The 16,370-nt window shown below is 39.5% G+C and overlaps 1 protein-coding gene across 2 annotated transcripts in view; it reads right to left on the bottom strand.

Moving 5' to 3' along the window:
- Positions 1-16,370, bottom strand: part of LOC145978035 (uncharacterized) — a 63,731-nt gene that overhangs the window by 28,409 nt on the left and 18,952 nt on the right. The window contains exon 2 of one of the 2 annotated variants that reach the window (XM_083110429.1): positions 9,847-9,944. In XM_083110429.1, coding sequence (XP_082966555.1) covers positions 9,847-9,921 — 75 coding nt within the window. In that variant the 5' untranslated portion in view covers positions 9,922-9,944. The remainder of the gene's footprint in view (positions 1-9,846; positions 9,945-16,370) is intronic. The other variant, XM_083110430.1, reaches the window with a different exon arrangement.

The following is a 16,370-nucleotide window of genomic DNA, read 5'->3' as shown; positions in this document are numbered from 1 at the left end:
ATTCGATCTTCTATATTATCTTTTCCTTTTTCCTGAGTGTTTTCTTCATGATTAACTTCCTTCTGTGCCTAACTGTTCTCTTCTTTCTCTTCTGTTCGTACAATTGAAAAGTTTACATCCATTTTCCATATTACTTTCTTTGGCATCTCTTCTTTTACAGGTTTGATCTTTCACTATCAGTCTCATTGTTCAATCGAGTGGTGACATAAATTAGCAGTTATCATTCTTTCTTAAGATATCACTTGCAGAATAGATTTTCCTCCAACGATGGGTATTATATATCCTTTTACATGAACTAACATTAAAGAACTAAAATTTTCTTCTTCCAAATAGATCATTAATATTTGCCCAAACTAATAATTCCACGAATTTTTCTTCTGGTGAACTGGAACCTTTTCATACACTTTATTAATTCTAGAAACGTCTGCTTGTCAGTCTGTAAATCAAAACATCTCCTTACTTTGCACTAGTCAGTTTTATTTGTTCCTTCCGATTCTTTCAAATACTCGCTGCTTGTCACTATCTTGTTTTCTTTTTCTCTTCCTCTTTTTCTTCTCTTTCTTCTATTTTCTTTTCTATTCTTCTCAAGATCCTTCTTCCTCCTCTTCCAACTTTCTTCCAGTAAAGAAATTACTTTCATTTCTCTCTTCTTCCAATCTGGTTTCTGCCAAGACTTCTTCTGTTCTACATCTTCATCAAATGCATGCTCTCCTTGCCTTTTCCGTCTCGTCTTCTTCTTCCTTCTCTTTGGCGAAGTAAAATCAAAATCCGTTTGATCTATGTCGACCCTTCTTAGCATATTATTAACTTTCTTCAGGTTCTTTTCTATTTCTAATTTCTTTCTCTTCTTCTTCTTCCATGTCTTTACGTGAATATATCTAAATCTCATTTTACTTTTCTTCCTTCTTTGTTTACATCTTCGGTTATGTGCATGCTTCTTTTCTTCCTCCGTCAGAGACTCGTCACTGGAACTTTCTTCTTTCATCTTCATTTCGACATGGATTTCTTCATCATTACATTGACAAGTAAATTTTTTATCCCTTGCTATTCCTCTTTCTTCTTCTTCTATTTTCTTATCTGTCTCTTCTTTGTTTACTTCGCTTAACTTTATAGCTTCTTCGTCTATCTTGCTGTCATGCTCGTCATTGGAACTTTCCTCTTTCATCGTCCAACTTCTATCTTCGATCAGAATCCTTGCTTCTTCTATCTTGTCTTCATTTGCATCTACTCTAGAAGGTACTGCTTCTATTTGCGATTTATTTTCAACAATTTTTCTTTCCATACTGTTGGTTCTGTGTATATTCTCCTCTCTAAATTTTGAAACTTCTTCCTCGATCGTCCTATTTATATCCACGCTTTTGTTTTCAATTAGCAGTGTTGTTTCTTCTATCTTCTTTTCCAATGATCTTCTATTTTCTTCACATGTCTCGGTTATTTTCTCGTACATTTTCTTGCTTTCATTTCTTACTTCTTCTAATTTTCTACTATTTTCATCGAGCCTTTCTTTCACTTCCTTGTTATTTTCTTCTAACTTTTCTTTTACTTCTCTGTTATTTTCTTCCAACTTTTCTTTTACTTCTCTGTTATTTTCTTCCGCCTTCCTATTACTTTCTTCAATCTTCTTCAGTTCTCTGTTATTTTCATTTATCTGCATTGACAGGTTTTGGAACATTTCCATCAAGTTTATTTCTTCTGTCTTCTTCTGCTTTTCTTTTAGCTTTTTCTTCTTGCATTCCTTACATGTATAATCTTCTTCCCTTTTACTTATTGATATGTATTTCTCCTTTCTTATTCCTTCGCACGTCCAATGTTTCATTTCCTTACATGTGACACAGAAAATAATTTCTTCCTTGTTTCCTTCCTCTCCGCAACAAATGAAAGTTTCCCTTTTTTCTCCGTCTTCCTTCATTGTAGCTTCCCCATTCTCATTTCCATCTTTATCCTTTTCCTCCATTTTCAATTATTCTTTCTCTCTTCACTGTCTGGTTCCTAATTCTCTAGCCCCAAAAGTTGGTCGCCATTTATTAATGCTACCTTCATTTGGTGCAAAGGTACATAAACCTTAATCTCAAAAGTCAGCTAGCTTATCTACAGGGTAGGGTTCTTTGTAGACAACGAAACCAGACAGGATGCCTTCCAATGGAGACGTTTAAACTAGTGATGGGTCGTTCGTGAACGAGTCGTTCAAAAGTAACGACTCTCTCTTGTGAGCGGTGAACGACTCGTTCACCAGAATTGAACGACACGTTCAAAGAGTCGTATGTGTGCCACGACTCCTCCGCCCGCCAAGCAACTATTATTCCATTATTCCCTCTCCTTTCCACGAATTTTGCGAGGAAGGCGCATGCGCAAGTGTATACTCGCCTGGCGGCCGGAATTTTTGAAAGAAAGCAAGTCGATTCTGCGGGCAGAAAATGGGGACTGGAGAGGAGAGGGAAGGGGGGGGTCCTCTCTGTTCCTTTTCCCTACCCCTAGTTGAGTGAAGCGGGCAGAAACGTGCCGTGTACGATGAGAGGGGAAGGAGCATGCTCGCGAGTCGACTCTTTCCTTCGTTCAAAGAGTCGCTAAAGTGTGCCACGACTCTTTGAACGAAGGAAAGAGTCGACTCGCGAGCTCGCGACTGTTGTTTGCAGAGAGAGAGCGCGCAACCCCAGCCCATGACGGGCAGCGAAGAACAGCCAACAAATTTGTCCTGTAATTTCAAGTTCGGCCAAACCATTAGCGCTAAAATTACAAGAAATTAAATGTTAGTAAAAAATATTAGGGGAGTCTTGTAAAAATTTTGGGAAGGTGTTAGGCACAGACCTCTTGATTACAATATTCCGATTAGCCTATTTTGAGTTGTTATTGTTCGAGTCCACTTTATGTGCAGATAGGATAGTCGGGACTGGACCTACAGTTTAAAGTGGGATCCGAACCTCCACTTTGTATTGAACACGGTACCCCTTGATTACCGGCGACGTTATCACTACGCCATCGGGGAGACCCGATTAGACTATTGGAGCATAAAAGTGGACTTATAACAATTTTTGCCAAGCAAAGCATTTTAATACATGACAGCGTTAACCACTATGCTATTAGGGTGAATCAGAAAAGGGGGGGAGTAATTTATAATTTGCAACACAAAATACTTAGTGTGGAAAGCGATTGTTACTTTTAATTATTTTCTAAAGCGCCGGCCTCCATGGTGGAGTGGTTAGTACACCTCATTACTCATCCTGATCTTCGCGATTACCCAAAAAAAGTGACAGAAAAGCGAAGTAAAAAAAAAAGCTGTTGGCCATCTGCGGTGAGCCTACGTGTTAAGGTGTTTTACTAGTAGAAAGCAACATTAAAAAAAATACATACGTATAATTTGGCCCGCTTTATAGAAATTCGATCATACATTATGATATTGGCAGAAACTTATATTGAATGACTGTAGAACAACAAAAAGCTATGGACATGGATATGGGATGGACATGGATAATGTTCAAGAGCGATATATATTTCTTAAACACAGCTGTTAGCCATCCGCGGAGAGCGAGCGGGTGGATCCTACTCTAAACTGTAGATCCAGTCTGCTGGCGAGACTGCCGCCGCCGCGCCTTGTGTAAGAGAGCTCGCGACTCGCGAGCGAACGACGAGTGAGCAGAAGAGTCGCTAAGGCGAGCGAGTCGTTAAGGTGCTTAATGACTCTTCGTGCCGTCTCGAGAGTCGTGAACGATGAGGGAGGAGAAGAGTCGCTAAGGCGAGCGAGTCGTTAAGGTGCTTAATGACTCTTCGTGCCGTCTCGAGAGTCGTGAACGAATGATGGGGAAAGAGTCGTGGGACTGTGCTGTGACTCTTCGTGCTGTTTCAAGAGTCGTGAACGAGCGATGCTCGTGGAAATGCAAGCATGTGTCGCAGCGCAGATCTGGAGTGCATTTTGTTGACTCGCTTTCTCACATTTGTTGCGATATTAAAACCAGTGATCGAATGCAAAAAAAGGAAGAATATGTAAATGCACGTTATTACTAATAAAAGGTTGATATAATTATATAGCATTTCTGTGTATGCTATCGTACTGCATAATTTGCATTATCCGCAGCATGAAATGTAAACTGAAACAAGATACAAATATAGAAAATCTCACTCATGAGGCAGAGTAATGAAAACAAGTATGTGCAATAAATTTTGTTTGTGCGTGTGTGTTTACTGTTTACACATATGTATATCCACACACACAGACTCGTATTTGTATTTTTCTTATTTTATGCCGCTTTTCTTCAAATTTTAAGTAATCGCGACGATGAGGATGATGCGTGATGATATAGATGAAGGGACACTCATAAAGAATATCCTTGCCCAGACCGGGACTAGAACCCAGGAACTTCTGTGACAAGATCAAATGTCGATTACTTCAGAATCTTGGCCATCTAGTCGGCTACACGCACACACACATACACAAAAATGCAATACAATTTATTAATCTTGAAGGACAGAGGCTGATATATTCCGTTGTGTTCGTTTATTTAAATACAAGCATGTGCTTCAACACCTCCTACCCCCCTTCCTCCTCTTCAGGCATGTGTTTCGAGAAAAAGAAGCTTGACGACTCTTTTGAACGACTCATTTGAACGACTCTTCTCAGTGAGCGAGCGCTCATGAGTCGACTCGCACAAATGAACGGCTTGAACCCATCACTAGTTTAAACGAATATATTATTTAAACACAGGATACATGGAGTAAGAATATTTACATGATAAGCTACTTTCTTCTATGCTTTGTATTATTTTATTTTCTCTATTTGTATATTCTTCTATCTGGACTTCCTTCTCAATGGACAAATCTGGATCTGGACTTCCTTCTTAATGGACAGATCTGGATCGGGGCTTCCTTCTCAATGGACGGTCATGATCGGGACTTCCTTCTCAATGGACGGTCTGGATCTGGACTTCCTTCTCAATATGTAGGATCTGGACTTCCCTTAATGGACGTTCTGGATCTGGACTTCCTTCTCAATATGGAGGATCTAGACATCCCTCTTAATGGACGTTCTGGATCTGGACTTCCTTCTCGAATTCCTTTATTCTTTTCCAACTTTTTCCTTTAAACTTTGGGAATAATACTAATATCCTCCCTTGGGGCTGCAATTGGAACGCGCCACCACTAACTAGGTCCAACAGAGTGTATACTTGGTGCAAACAATTTACACGCGCATCCAAGTAGGTGCTACAGTTAAACTGCGCAACCAAAAAGTGCTGTGGGGCGTCGATCAGAACGCGCTCGCCACTGATGTAAACAAAATTTCCCCTATAGGAATGGTAAATCAATCATACAGATGCAATATCTGTTCAAAGACACAAACTTGTATCGGTGCTTTGACTTCCTTAATTTTCATATTAACTTACATGTGATCACTGATTTGATTTATAAAATATATATATACATTAATTTACTTCTTTCATATTTATTCTTTGTCTTCTTATAATATATTCTATTGTTTTTCATCTTTCCAATCTGCTTTGTTCTTATTTATAAAGTTATTCACATATATTATACCAATTCTTAACCTTGCACGCCTGGTGCTGCCATCTCTATTCTTCTTTGGCAAACTATTTACATTACTTGGTCCTATTGGGTACGTAACATGTTATGGAGTTAATAAAAACACTTGTAAGTTTAAAAAAAAATTGTGAATGGTCTCTTGATTTTCACCATACCCACTTTCCCAAAATAAATGAATGTAAATTTCAGGAATTTTAGGAAGTTTTTTTAACGATTCCATAACAATTCGAATTTTCTCCTGATTGCACACTACCATTCAGGACTCAAGAAGTTCACTAACAGTAACCATTTTGTAATATCCCAAAATTTGGTCTTGGTAATTGGAATAAATATAAAAAGACCCGTACACTTCAAAATTTCATTTTTTTTTTCGTTTCTCTGTTTCTTATTGTAACTTAAATAGTTCATCTCATAAGTAAGCATTGGTCATTTGTAACTTAGAAATTTATATTATTGTTAGGACATATATTTTTTTGTTTTATGGAAGTTTGGTTCATAAACATCCTAGCCTTGATTTGATCATAAGTAATATACTTATATCCAGTCTTTCGAGAGTTACTTTTTAAAAGTAATTGCATTACTCTTAGGAAAGTACCCGCTACTTATAACCTTACTTTGTTGTAGATTAGATGGGAGGCCTAACTCATACATCTTTCATGAATGAACCGCAAGCAGATTGTTCTTTCGTCACTAATGACTAAAACCAGTGGCGGCGATTGGGTTCCAAAACTAGGGGGGGGGGGCAAAGTGCCAAAACTGGAGGGACAAAGACAGTATATTTCCCTTTGTAGATAAGGTTTAGCATAGTGCGGGTGCAAAAGTGGCGAAAAGTGGGGGGGCAACTGCCCCTAATCGCCGCCACTGACTAAAACTTACATTAATTTTTATAATCTAAAGCCCGTATCACACGGAACTGGATTTCCAGTAGGTATGGCCTAGTTGGCGCTGGACTGGCTACCAATTTGCTAGTTTTCGCCTCACACGATACTTATCAGCGTACTTGTCGATAGACTTTTTTTCCCATACGAGGGAAGTTGTAATGGCGGCCGCGTGAGAAGTAAACAATGTATCACTTCTCATTTTTAAAAGCCGATAACTATTCAACCGAGAGGAATAACGTTTGGTATAAAACGTTATTAAGTACAAAACAATGGTGCTGCTTAAATACATACTTTACAACGTTTACTGTACACGTATGGAAGAATATTTTAGTTGTTTCAAATGTAAACGCCGTGCACTCGGTATAGATGGTGTAACTCAACGCGCCTTTCACGCTGTATACGTTATACATTGCTGGAGTAACACTCGGACATCACAGACAAAAGCGATCCATTGCACACTCACAGATTATCTTCACATGGGAAACTTTGCTTTGATTGGCTGTTCCACAGAATCCAGTCGAGGAAAGCCATGTAGCAATTAGAACATGTCCTATTCCTCCAAACCAGTCAAGCAGTCACCCAGGCGGCCATGATTGCTACCTAGAAAGTTATAGCCTGACAAGTTAAGTCCCGATATGCGCAGATCGCTTCGGAGCACTTCCTATTACGTCATCGTCCCCACCACTCTTCTACTCACTGGTCTGGTGTTGAGAGTACCAGTGGTGCCAACTCAGCAAAATTAAGCTAAAACAAATATGACAAACAATTTTCACTGTTTAGCGTGACGGTGCATGCAGGCTCCTATTATATCAGTGGTTCATTTTATTTAATCCGGCCTTTGAAAATACGTGCGGTGCGCCGATCGTAAACTGTAGTATTACACACGTGCGTTAAGGTTTATAACGAAGAGAAACTACAGAGCGAATGACTTCATTTTCTGAATGCGATATCGAGCAGTGGCCTGGTTCTTTGTTGTTTTTTAAAACGTACCGAGTGGGGTGGTGGTTCGTTTGTTTATCTTACAACAATCACTACGAGAAGACAATCTGACAACATGCTTGCCTGTGTTCTTTTCCCTTCTCTATTTTATTAAACAGATGCTTCAATGAGGGTACATTTCCAGATTCATGGAAAAATGCTAACGTGGTACCATTATATAAATCTGGAGACAAGTGTGCTGTTTCTTCTTATAGACCTATTTCCCTTCTTTCACCACTTTCTATCGCCTGTCAAAAGATAATAAAGGACCGACTCTACAAATTTACCTCTCCATATATAAATACAGCACAGCACGGCTTTTTACCAGGAAGCTCCTGCTTAACCAACTTAAGCATTTTATTATCTGACGCTATCAACTCTATATCTGAAAATTCTCAACTGGATGTAATATATCTGGATTTTTCGAAAGCTTTTGACTCTATAAACCACAATTTCCTGCTTCATAAATTATCCCACCGTTTCAATATTCATGGAAACTTTCTCTCTCTGCTCAAGCACTATCTCCAAAACAGACAACAAAAAGTTGTTCTTTCCGGAATGTCTTCTTCTTATCAAGCTGTATCTTCTGGTGTACATACCTCAAGGCAGTGTTCTTGGACCTCTTCTCTTCATCCTGTACCTTGATGATCTCCCAGAATATCTTTCCGAGTCATGCAAGAACCTTCTCTTGTTCGCTGACGATTGCAAAATATATAGTAAAATCTCCAATTTCAGTGACATGACACTTCTGCAAAATAATTTAGATTCTCTAATAAAGTGGTGTGAATTATGGAACTTAAAACTCAACCCTCAAAAATGTACCATGATGACCTTCTCCTTGAAGAAAAACACATTTAATACTAAATATTTCATAAAAAATAATTGTGTTCAAAGAGTTGCCGCACAAAAGGACCTGGGCGTCATATTTGACGAGAAACTTTCCTTTTCTGAGCACATCTCTACAGTCACAAGGGGTTCAATGCGTATGCTGGGTCTTCTCTATCGTTTCACGGAAATAAACAACTTGACTGCCCTCGGCACCTTTTACAAATCTTTTGTGTCACCTAAAATTGAATACTGTTCTCCGATCTGGTCTATGGCATGCCCCTCAAATTCAGATAGACTAAATTCCGTCCTAAATTTCTTCCTGGCCATTGTTCGACACCGAATTCCGTCCACAAAACACTTGCAAAAGTCCATCCTCCTGCAAATGTTAAATATCCAAACTCCACAAGAGAGACATAGACAGGCTGACCAAATATTTCTACATAAAATAGTGAATGGCAACCTCAGAAGTGACTGCCTTCTTCAGGAAATTCACTTTCGTGTGCCTGCCCGTTCAACAAGAAGCACTCAACTTTTTGCCTCTCAGAAGCCGAGATTGTGTCTCATCCAGCGCTCTCTGTTCCATAGACTGCCCAGTGAATATAATAATCTAGGAAGCCAAATAGACATTTTTGAAAATCTGGACAGTTTTAGAAGAAAGTTAGCAAAAAATATGTAAGTCTTTTAACCACATGTATTTTTTTTTATGTTATTATTTTTTATGTATTATGTTATTATTTTTTTGTCCTTATGTTCTATAAAAACGTTCCAATGTAAAATGGCTAACGCTGTATTTGGAATCTTCTATTAAATAAATAAATAAATAAAGCATTGAAATGTTCATGCTCTTTACTCTTGGCTGCAAGATTCTTACTTTGAAAGAGATTGACTTATGCACGAGCGTGTAGATGAACTGAATTAGACTTGGTGAAGCCGATTCAGACACGGACACAGATTCATCGTTAGACACAGACTCGGATGAGTGGGAGAGTGAAACTGAAGAAGGAAAACTGGAAAACATTTATAAGATGAGCTCAGTTCTATCGTTTATATATTTTTCATTTTTCTATCGTTTTATTTCATACATTTCTTTTGCTGGCAAGAAATATCCCTAATATAACTTAATTCATTTAAGGTTTAAAGGGAAAATATCAAAATGTATTTAGAATTTAGCGTAATGAATAGGTAGCGTAGGTGACGGAATACTAATTCATGCCTTTCACATTCAAATTTCGTTGAAAACTCTCAGACAATTCCGCTCCCTCCAGGTTGCAACACTGCGAACGAAGGTCGCGGCAGACAATGGAGTGGGGAAATGTGATGTGAGGTGCGCAAACAATGGATTGCAGCGTCTTGTTTTTAAACTTGTCAAGTTATAGTTCAGCGCCAACTGGAGCATTCGTACTAGAAATCCAGTTCCGTGTGATAGGGGCTTAAGAAAACCAAACTCGACCCTTAACTTGAATATGTTACGTCACTGTTCCTAAGGCCACTTTATACACAGTGTAATCGAAACTGAACGCACAGTTTAAAGCGGGATTTCAACCACTGTGCAATGTGCATCCACCAGGATCGAACCCTGGACCGAATCTCTGCCTTAGGAAACTTGAAAGATAATCTCGGCAATACTTACCAAGTTGAACAAAGCAATGATGATGGATCCACTGCGAAGCGACAGGTAACAGCAGCATGTCTTAAGTAGCTCCATCTGATGACATTAATTAGCAGCTGCTGAAAGAATAAACAAATGATCAGAATAAAGGAAGCATAGTGAAGTACAACAAATACATATTCATTAGGAGTGCACAAAATGTTTTGTTGCATTTGGTACACGATGTTAAATCTAGGTATGGATGCCCATCCACCCCAATTCCGTGGACACCCTCAACCCCCAAAAATAATCATAAACCCTCCAAGATACAATACCCTGTTAAACTTTCGATCCGGGTAGAACAGATTTTATGAAGGGTTCGTAGAGTATCTGTACAGTGAAATTCGAAAATGACGAATAAGAAAATATCCCCTAAAACGGATAAATGATAAAACTGTCCGGATTAAACACACATTCTGATATCCGGATAATATTGATATTTTGATAATTCGGATATTCGAATGCGAAATTATCCGATATCCGGTTAAAATTTTATTTTATCCGGATTTGGCCATCCTGTTTCGTCTCGATATAATCCTCGACTAAAGAGGGAGGATGGGATCTGACCACGCGTCACCCAGCGTAAAGCTGCTTGGCAGTTCCCAAAGAAAGGGCTGTTGCAACACAGAGTTTAGTGTGTACAGGGTGTATAGGAATAAACAACTTTAAGAATTTTTTCGACTATACCACGAGATCTCTCCAGTCTTCTTGAACCCGAAGGTTCATGGCTGCAGCAACGCAGGCCTTCCATCTGTTCCTATCCCGAGCAAGATCTATATACTCTTTTCCATTCCTACCGATTTCCTTTAGGTCAATCTCAACATTATCACTCCATCATTGTCTTGGTATATGGAATATAATAATGATATATAATGTATCAATCGGTAACACTTCCAGCCTCCCCGATGTCGTCGTGGTAGCGTCGTCGCCTTGTAATCAAGGGGTCCCGGGTTCGATACCCGGTGGATGCACATGCTGGTTCGGATCCCACTTTAAACTGTAGGCACAGTCCCGATTAGCCTGACTGTGCATAAAGTGGACTTAAAAAACACAAACTCTGTCAATTAATCAGTAACACTTCCAGTTTCCATGAATGTACAAATGGGGTGTAAGGGGTGCTGCTTCCACGTAGTGCACCCAAAAGTCAACCTCACTTCCACGTAGTGCACCCTGGACAAGAGACTAACGAGGCTCTGGCGACTGGCGCTATTGCCAGTATAATTTTGTGTGTGTTGTCCTGTTTCATGTCCTTGTGTGTGCTGAGTGTGCGTTTAGAGCCTCAGCTTTTAACAAGTCAGAACATTTTAAGATTTTAAAGTTTTTAGTTATGCAACGTTTGAGTTGTAATTTGCAATGGTAAGGGGCTGGACCCCGTATAATGTGACGGAAGCAAATTAGCCTAAGTGCTGACGCTTCCAAAATTTTAAATTCAAATTCAAATTCAAAATGAATGTACAAATGTTCAATGTGGCTTCTACCAGTTTATGCGGCACAGAGCACATCAAAATGCTAGTCATTTCCCAAGAACTCCCGAAGGAAGAACGTTGCTTATTGTCTGTTTTAGCTGTTGCACATTCTGCAGCGTACGTGACAGACTTTGTCTTTCAGAAAGCCCCAAATCAAGATGTCTAGTGGCACGGCCGTAGGCAGGAAAAATTTTCGGGGGGGGGGGGGTTCATTCATAATTGTTCCCATGGGCGTCGCCAGAAATTTGAATAATAGAAATAATAACAATAATTGTACAATAATTATTAAAATTTCATAATAAAAGAATTTTATTCCATAATACTAATAATAATAATTATTATATTATTGTTATATCCTTGAGGTGGGCTTACTCAATCCAGCAGATGAGTGAATATCCAGCACAAGTTTATTTTTGTTTTTTTACGTTTCATACAGTGTGTACTGAAATGCACAATTATTATACTTCGTCATTAAACTTTAGACACCTTCAAGAAAAAGCTTTAAAAGTTAGATGGAAATTTTAGTCATAAAGTTTTTGTTGTTTAACTTTAAAATTACATTTTTGGAATTTTGAAAAGTGTGGAACCAGTTATTCTTTTTAAAAACTTAGCCTGGTGCATGGATTGTAACCTCAATCGCGAACGTAATGCGCTACAAAACTGGAGATCCTAGGTTTCAACTCCTATCAAGGGGGATTTTCGACTTTATCGGACAGGAAATTTAAAAGCTGGAAAGGGAATTTTGGGACAATCATAAGAGAATCTTCAGTCTACATTCCTTGTGACGCAGGAGCAACACTGGAAAGATGACAACAGAAGTGATAATGGAGGGGTCGCGGGTGGGCTACGATTCTGAGAATAAATCCTGTTTCACTCAGCTTTCAGAATTCCAAATGTATGAAAATTCTAGCTCGATCGTTTCAACATTGTCTCCTTGTATTTTTGTGATGCTTCGAAAAAAAAAAATTGAAAATTTGTTACAGATTTTGGTTTCTGAACTTCCATTAATCCAGAATGTCAGAAGTTTCGGGGGGGGGGTTGAACCCTAGAAACCCCCCCTCTAAATACGGCCATGTCTAGTGGTGAAAGGTCTGGAGACCTGTGAAAGCCGCCATTTTCTTTAACAGTACACCAGCGCCACAATGACTTGAGTTGACAAAGCCTTGTGTATGAAAACAAAACTTGGAGAGATTTTCTCATTGTTATACAACAAACCTCATTGTTGTGTTTCAGATATTTTATAACAATAAACCTGATAAGATAGAATACGCGCTGTAGCACATCTGCCTTTTTTGTAGAGGATGAAATGGGAATGGTAATAAGCACGATAATTTTGCTCGGCTCCTAATCCCCCTCGCGTTCACGCAAACAAACTTCTGCGACGCGCACACAGCAACGTCCGTCTAGCAGCGGGGATATCGCCCGCCCCTTTGATAAGGTGAATCCGAGTGACCCGCAAACCGACACCGCGTCAAGCTCTACATGCGGCAGGGGCATCTCCCACGGCACCCACTTCGCCGGAGGGGGAGGTGAGAGAGTTTTAGAAACTTTCCACCTCAGTCTTTGCACGGAACGTCACACCTTCTGCCGGTGTTGGCTGTGGGTTACCTCAAAACGCGGGGACGAGGTGGGGGAGCTTTGGGCTAAGGACTTATCGATCTCCTGCGAGTGAGATACCAGAAGCAAGAGCTACTTGGCAAAACAAATTTCCAGCAAATGGCCTGCGGACGCTACGATTAACAGATAACGGGCTTCTTGGCTTCCCACCAGGAAAAGCAAGGGATAAAAAGTTCTGTGACTCACGTGTGTCCGTAGAGGTGTGCTAGGACTCTTGCTCGTATAGTTTGTCCTCATCAGAGCGCCACTTACTTCAAAGAAAGTTTCGGGAGATAGGTTTCCCCTCTGACAACCATATCAAGTCCACGTGGAGCCCAGTAAATCCTCCCCTCAAACCTTTCCAACCAATAGAGTCCGTTTTAGGAACTGACTGTGCTTGTCAAGTCCACGTGGAGTAAATGAGATGTTGCCAATTCAGTTTCTTTAGAGATTTCTTAACGTGAGATTGCAGTTATCTTTGCTATATCTCTACCACAAGGAAAAAAAGATCTTCCGTCGAAAGCGATCGCGCATCTTCCCCTGCCGTTATAGTGCTCGGGGCAGTGTTGCCAGGCCAGACTTGAAAAAATCGGGAGATTGTTCCTTGAGAAACCAGAGCATCTGCTAGAAAATCCGATGATAATGGATGTAAATTTATTACTGTGACTGAAATCAAATCATACGTCTGAAATAATAGGTACTTTTATGTCAACATTAATTTTCAGAAGAGGAGGGGGTGGCGACCATCCTTGCACTTCCTTCTGGACGTCCATGCCGGTATATAATTTTGTAGAAAATTAAGTATTTAAGTAATAGTATATTAAGGATAGAAAATTAAGTATTTTCAAGCCGATGAAAGTTCCAAGCAACTACGGGGGAGGGTGTGCATTATTTCCTTTGTAATTGAACTATGCCGATTCGTTCTCTAGCAGATTTCTTGTTATTAACACTCACATGCTTTATTCGTCAGTTATGCTGCCTCTATGTTGTTGCATTTAATATATATATTTTATATATATATATATATATATATATATATATATAGACACACACACACACACACACACATGTATAAAATAATTTGCCCACGCTACGAAGTCAGTGTTTCTATCTAGTAAGGCAAGGACGTTTCACTGTGTTTGTGTCACTTCATTCATTTCATCAGTTTTTCATTCATCCATATTGTCGTACTTACCCGTAGAGGCACAAAAGCGACGTAAAATAACTAAAATAGAAATAGATTTTCAGGTGGGATAAAATACAACCATCTAAAAATAGTAATGTAGTAATAGTAATAAAATAATAATAATAATGTCCTATCATAATTGAGTATCGTTTGGCATAATTTCACAGTTCAAACAGAACTTTTCGTGGCTGAGTGGAGTTCCACTCCATGTTCAAGTAAGATGAGCAGGAGACGTGCTTTTGAGCAGGCCGTTGGAAGTTCCATAGCAATAGTTTAGTAAGGAATTTTCCCGAGAAATCAATAGGTCTGGCAACACTGACGTGAGCCGTCCTTTGCCCCACCCGCCAGCGCGATGAGGTTCTGCGCAGGTTTCTTTCCTTGTGGTTCCACTATAGGTTGTGTTATTGTGCTGTGCTAGTTTTTTATACAATGTGGAGAGCTTGGGAGTAGAAAGTCGCAGTGAACGAATGGATGGCTAAACACTGCAGGTGAAAGTCGCAACAACGCTTTTCAGAAAAAACAAGTACAGGCGCGAAACCAGATCCGCGTCATGTCGGCTTCCTCTCGAGCTGTACCAAAGATATAACGTTCCAATGAAGACTTAAGCTGTACTTTTAAAAGCAAGCCCCCGTAACAAGACCTTTTAATGTATTACATATTGAATGGGACCACTTTCGCTCGCTAGCACTCATTCGATTCTGCCACGCTTGAGCGTTTATAAATGGATATTTTAAAGTGACAATAATCGTAGACATACGGTAAAGGAGGGGAAGTTCGCCACCAAAATGGTTTTAATTTTTTCCTTCTAAACAAATTGGGGAGGACAACATTTATACGATAGAAAAAGTAGTCATTGTGGATTATGAGGAATATAACATAAACACTGTGTTAATTATACTTATGACGTAATATTAATACTAAAATGAGAAAAAGTGGCGAAATTCCCGCCACATGCTGGTAAATTCGCCATATAACTTATTTATCATTTTATCGTCAGTTTAAGTGTATGAAATACCAAGTTGTTACCAATAACTAAGACAACAAAGTGTAAAAGACCTACAAATGACAATACAAAACTGCTTAAAAAGATACAATACAAACTACTTTGGAGAGTCTGTCAATGGGCATTGTTCTCCAGAAGAAGCAGAACTTGGATTGGTTATTGGCTGTGAATCGCAACGTTGTGTATTATTCTGGCGAATTTACTAGCAAATGCATAGTATAAAGAAAATAACTTATGTTTACTTGTACATGCACGCTTTCCAAAGCAAATCTTTTCACGACATTCTTACGGTTTGATACGATATCAATAATAAAAAGTAAGAAAAGTAATTCTTCCTGCCACGAAATGACAATTGCCAACGTAGTCTTGAAATTCGGGGACCTTTCTTTGTCTTGTGTGTAGACGCAACTGCGCATTCCAAACTGTACTGCTTGCTTGCTCGTTCGCTCACCACACTTCAGATGTCAGTGGAAATAAGGCACATGTTACTTGATTTTTTACAGGCATCAGTGAGTGTTTCCAACCTATAGTTTTTATCTACGATTACAAAAACCACAAGTACGGCGAAATTCCCACCATGGCGAACATCCCTTCTTTTACCCTATATATTTAAATATCCGTCCTTGCAATTTCAGCCCACAATCATCTATTTCATTTTCATATAAAAAAGTTCTCCCCTGTGCATAGCACCACGCCATGAAGGCGTATAGGGGGTGTGGGGGTAACGCCCCACACTTTCTTGATCCGGTCGTGAGTGGGGGTGATGTGATCAGCATCACGCCCCTGACCGCCTTTACCCCCCAGGGTTTCCCCCAGGTACCCATGTTATTCGACGCTGGGTGAGCGCCGGGGCCGCTTCCATCGTTAGAAAAGTTCCAGGATTTGAACCGTCCGGGATCGAACCCGGGACCTTTAGCATGGTAGTCAGACTGAGCCACCGCGGTCACATCCAATCACGTCAGGGATGTTCGCCATGCTGGGAATTTCGCTGTACTTGTGGTTTTTGTAATCGTAGATAAAAACTATAGGTTGGAAACACTCACTGATGCCTGTAAAAAATCAAGTAACATTTTCATATATCAATGTGTATAAAAAAATAAACTAAACTACATTATAACATGGAGATGATGGTTATGTTCACTTGAGTTTCAGTTTCTCTGCATATTTCATCTCACGATTGTCTTCTGTGTTGCCCTGTGCTTTGCCCATGTAATATACAGGGTAATTCAAAATGAATGGTGCAACTTTACACAGT

This window comes from Lepisma saccharinum, chromosome 24 (assembly GCF_977018435.1).
Source record: "Lepisma saccharinum chromosome 24, izLepSacc3.1, whole genome shotgun sequence".
In the NCBI taxonomy this organism is placed as follows: Eukaryota; Metazoa; Arthropoda; class Insecta; order Zygentoma; family Lepismatidae; genus Lepisma; species Lepisma saccharinum.
The sequence above is the reverse complement of the archived record's forward strand: the minus strand, read 5'-3'. Positions and strand labels throughout refer to the sequence as shown.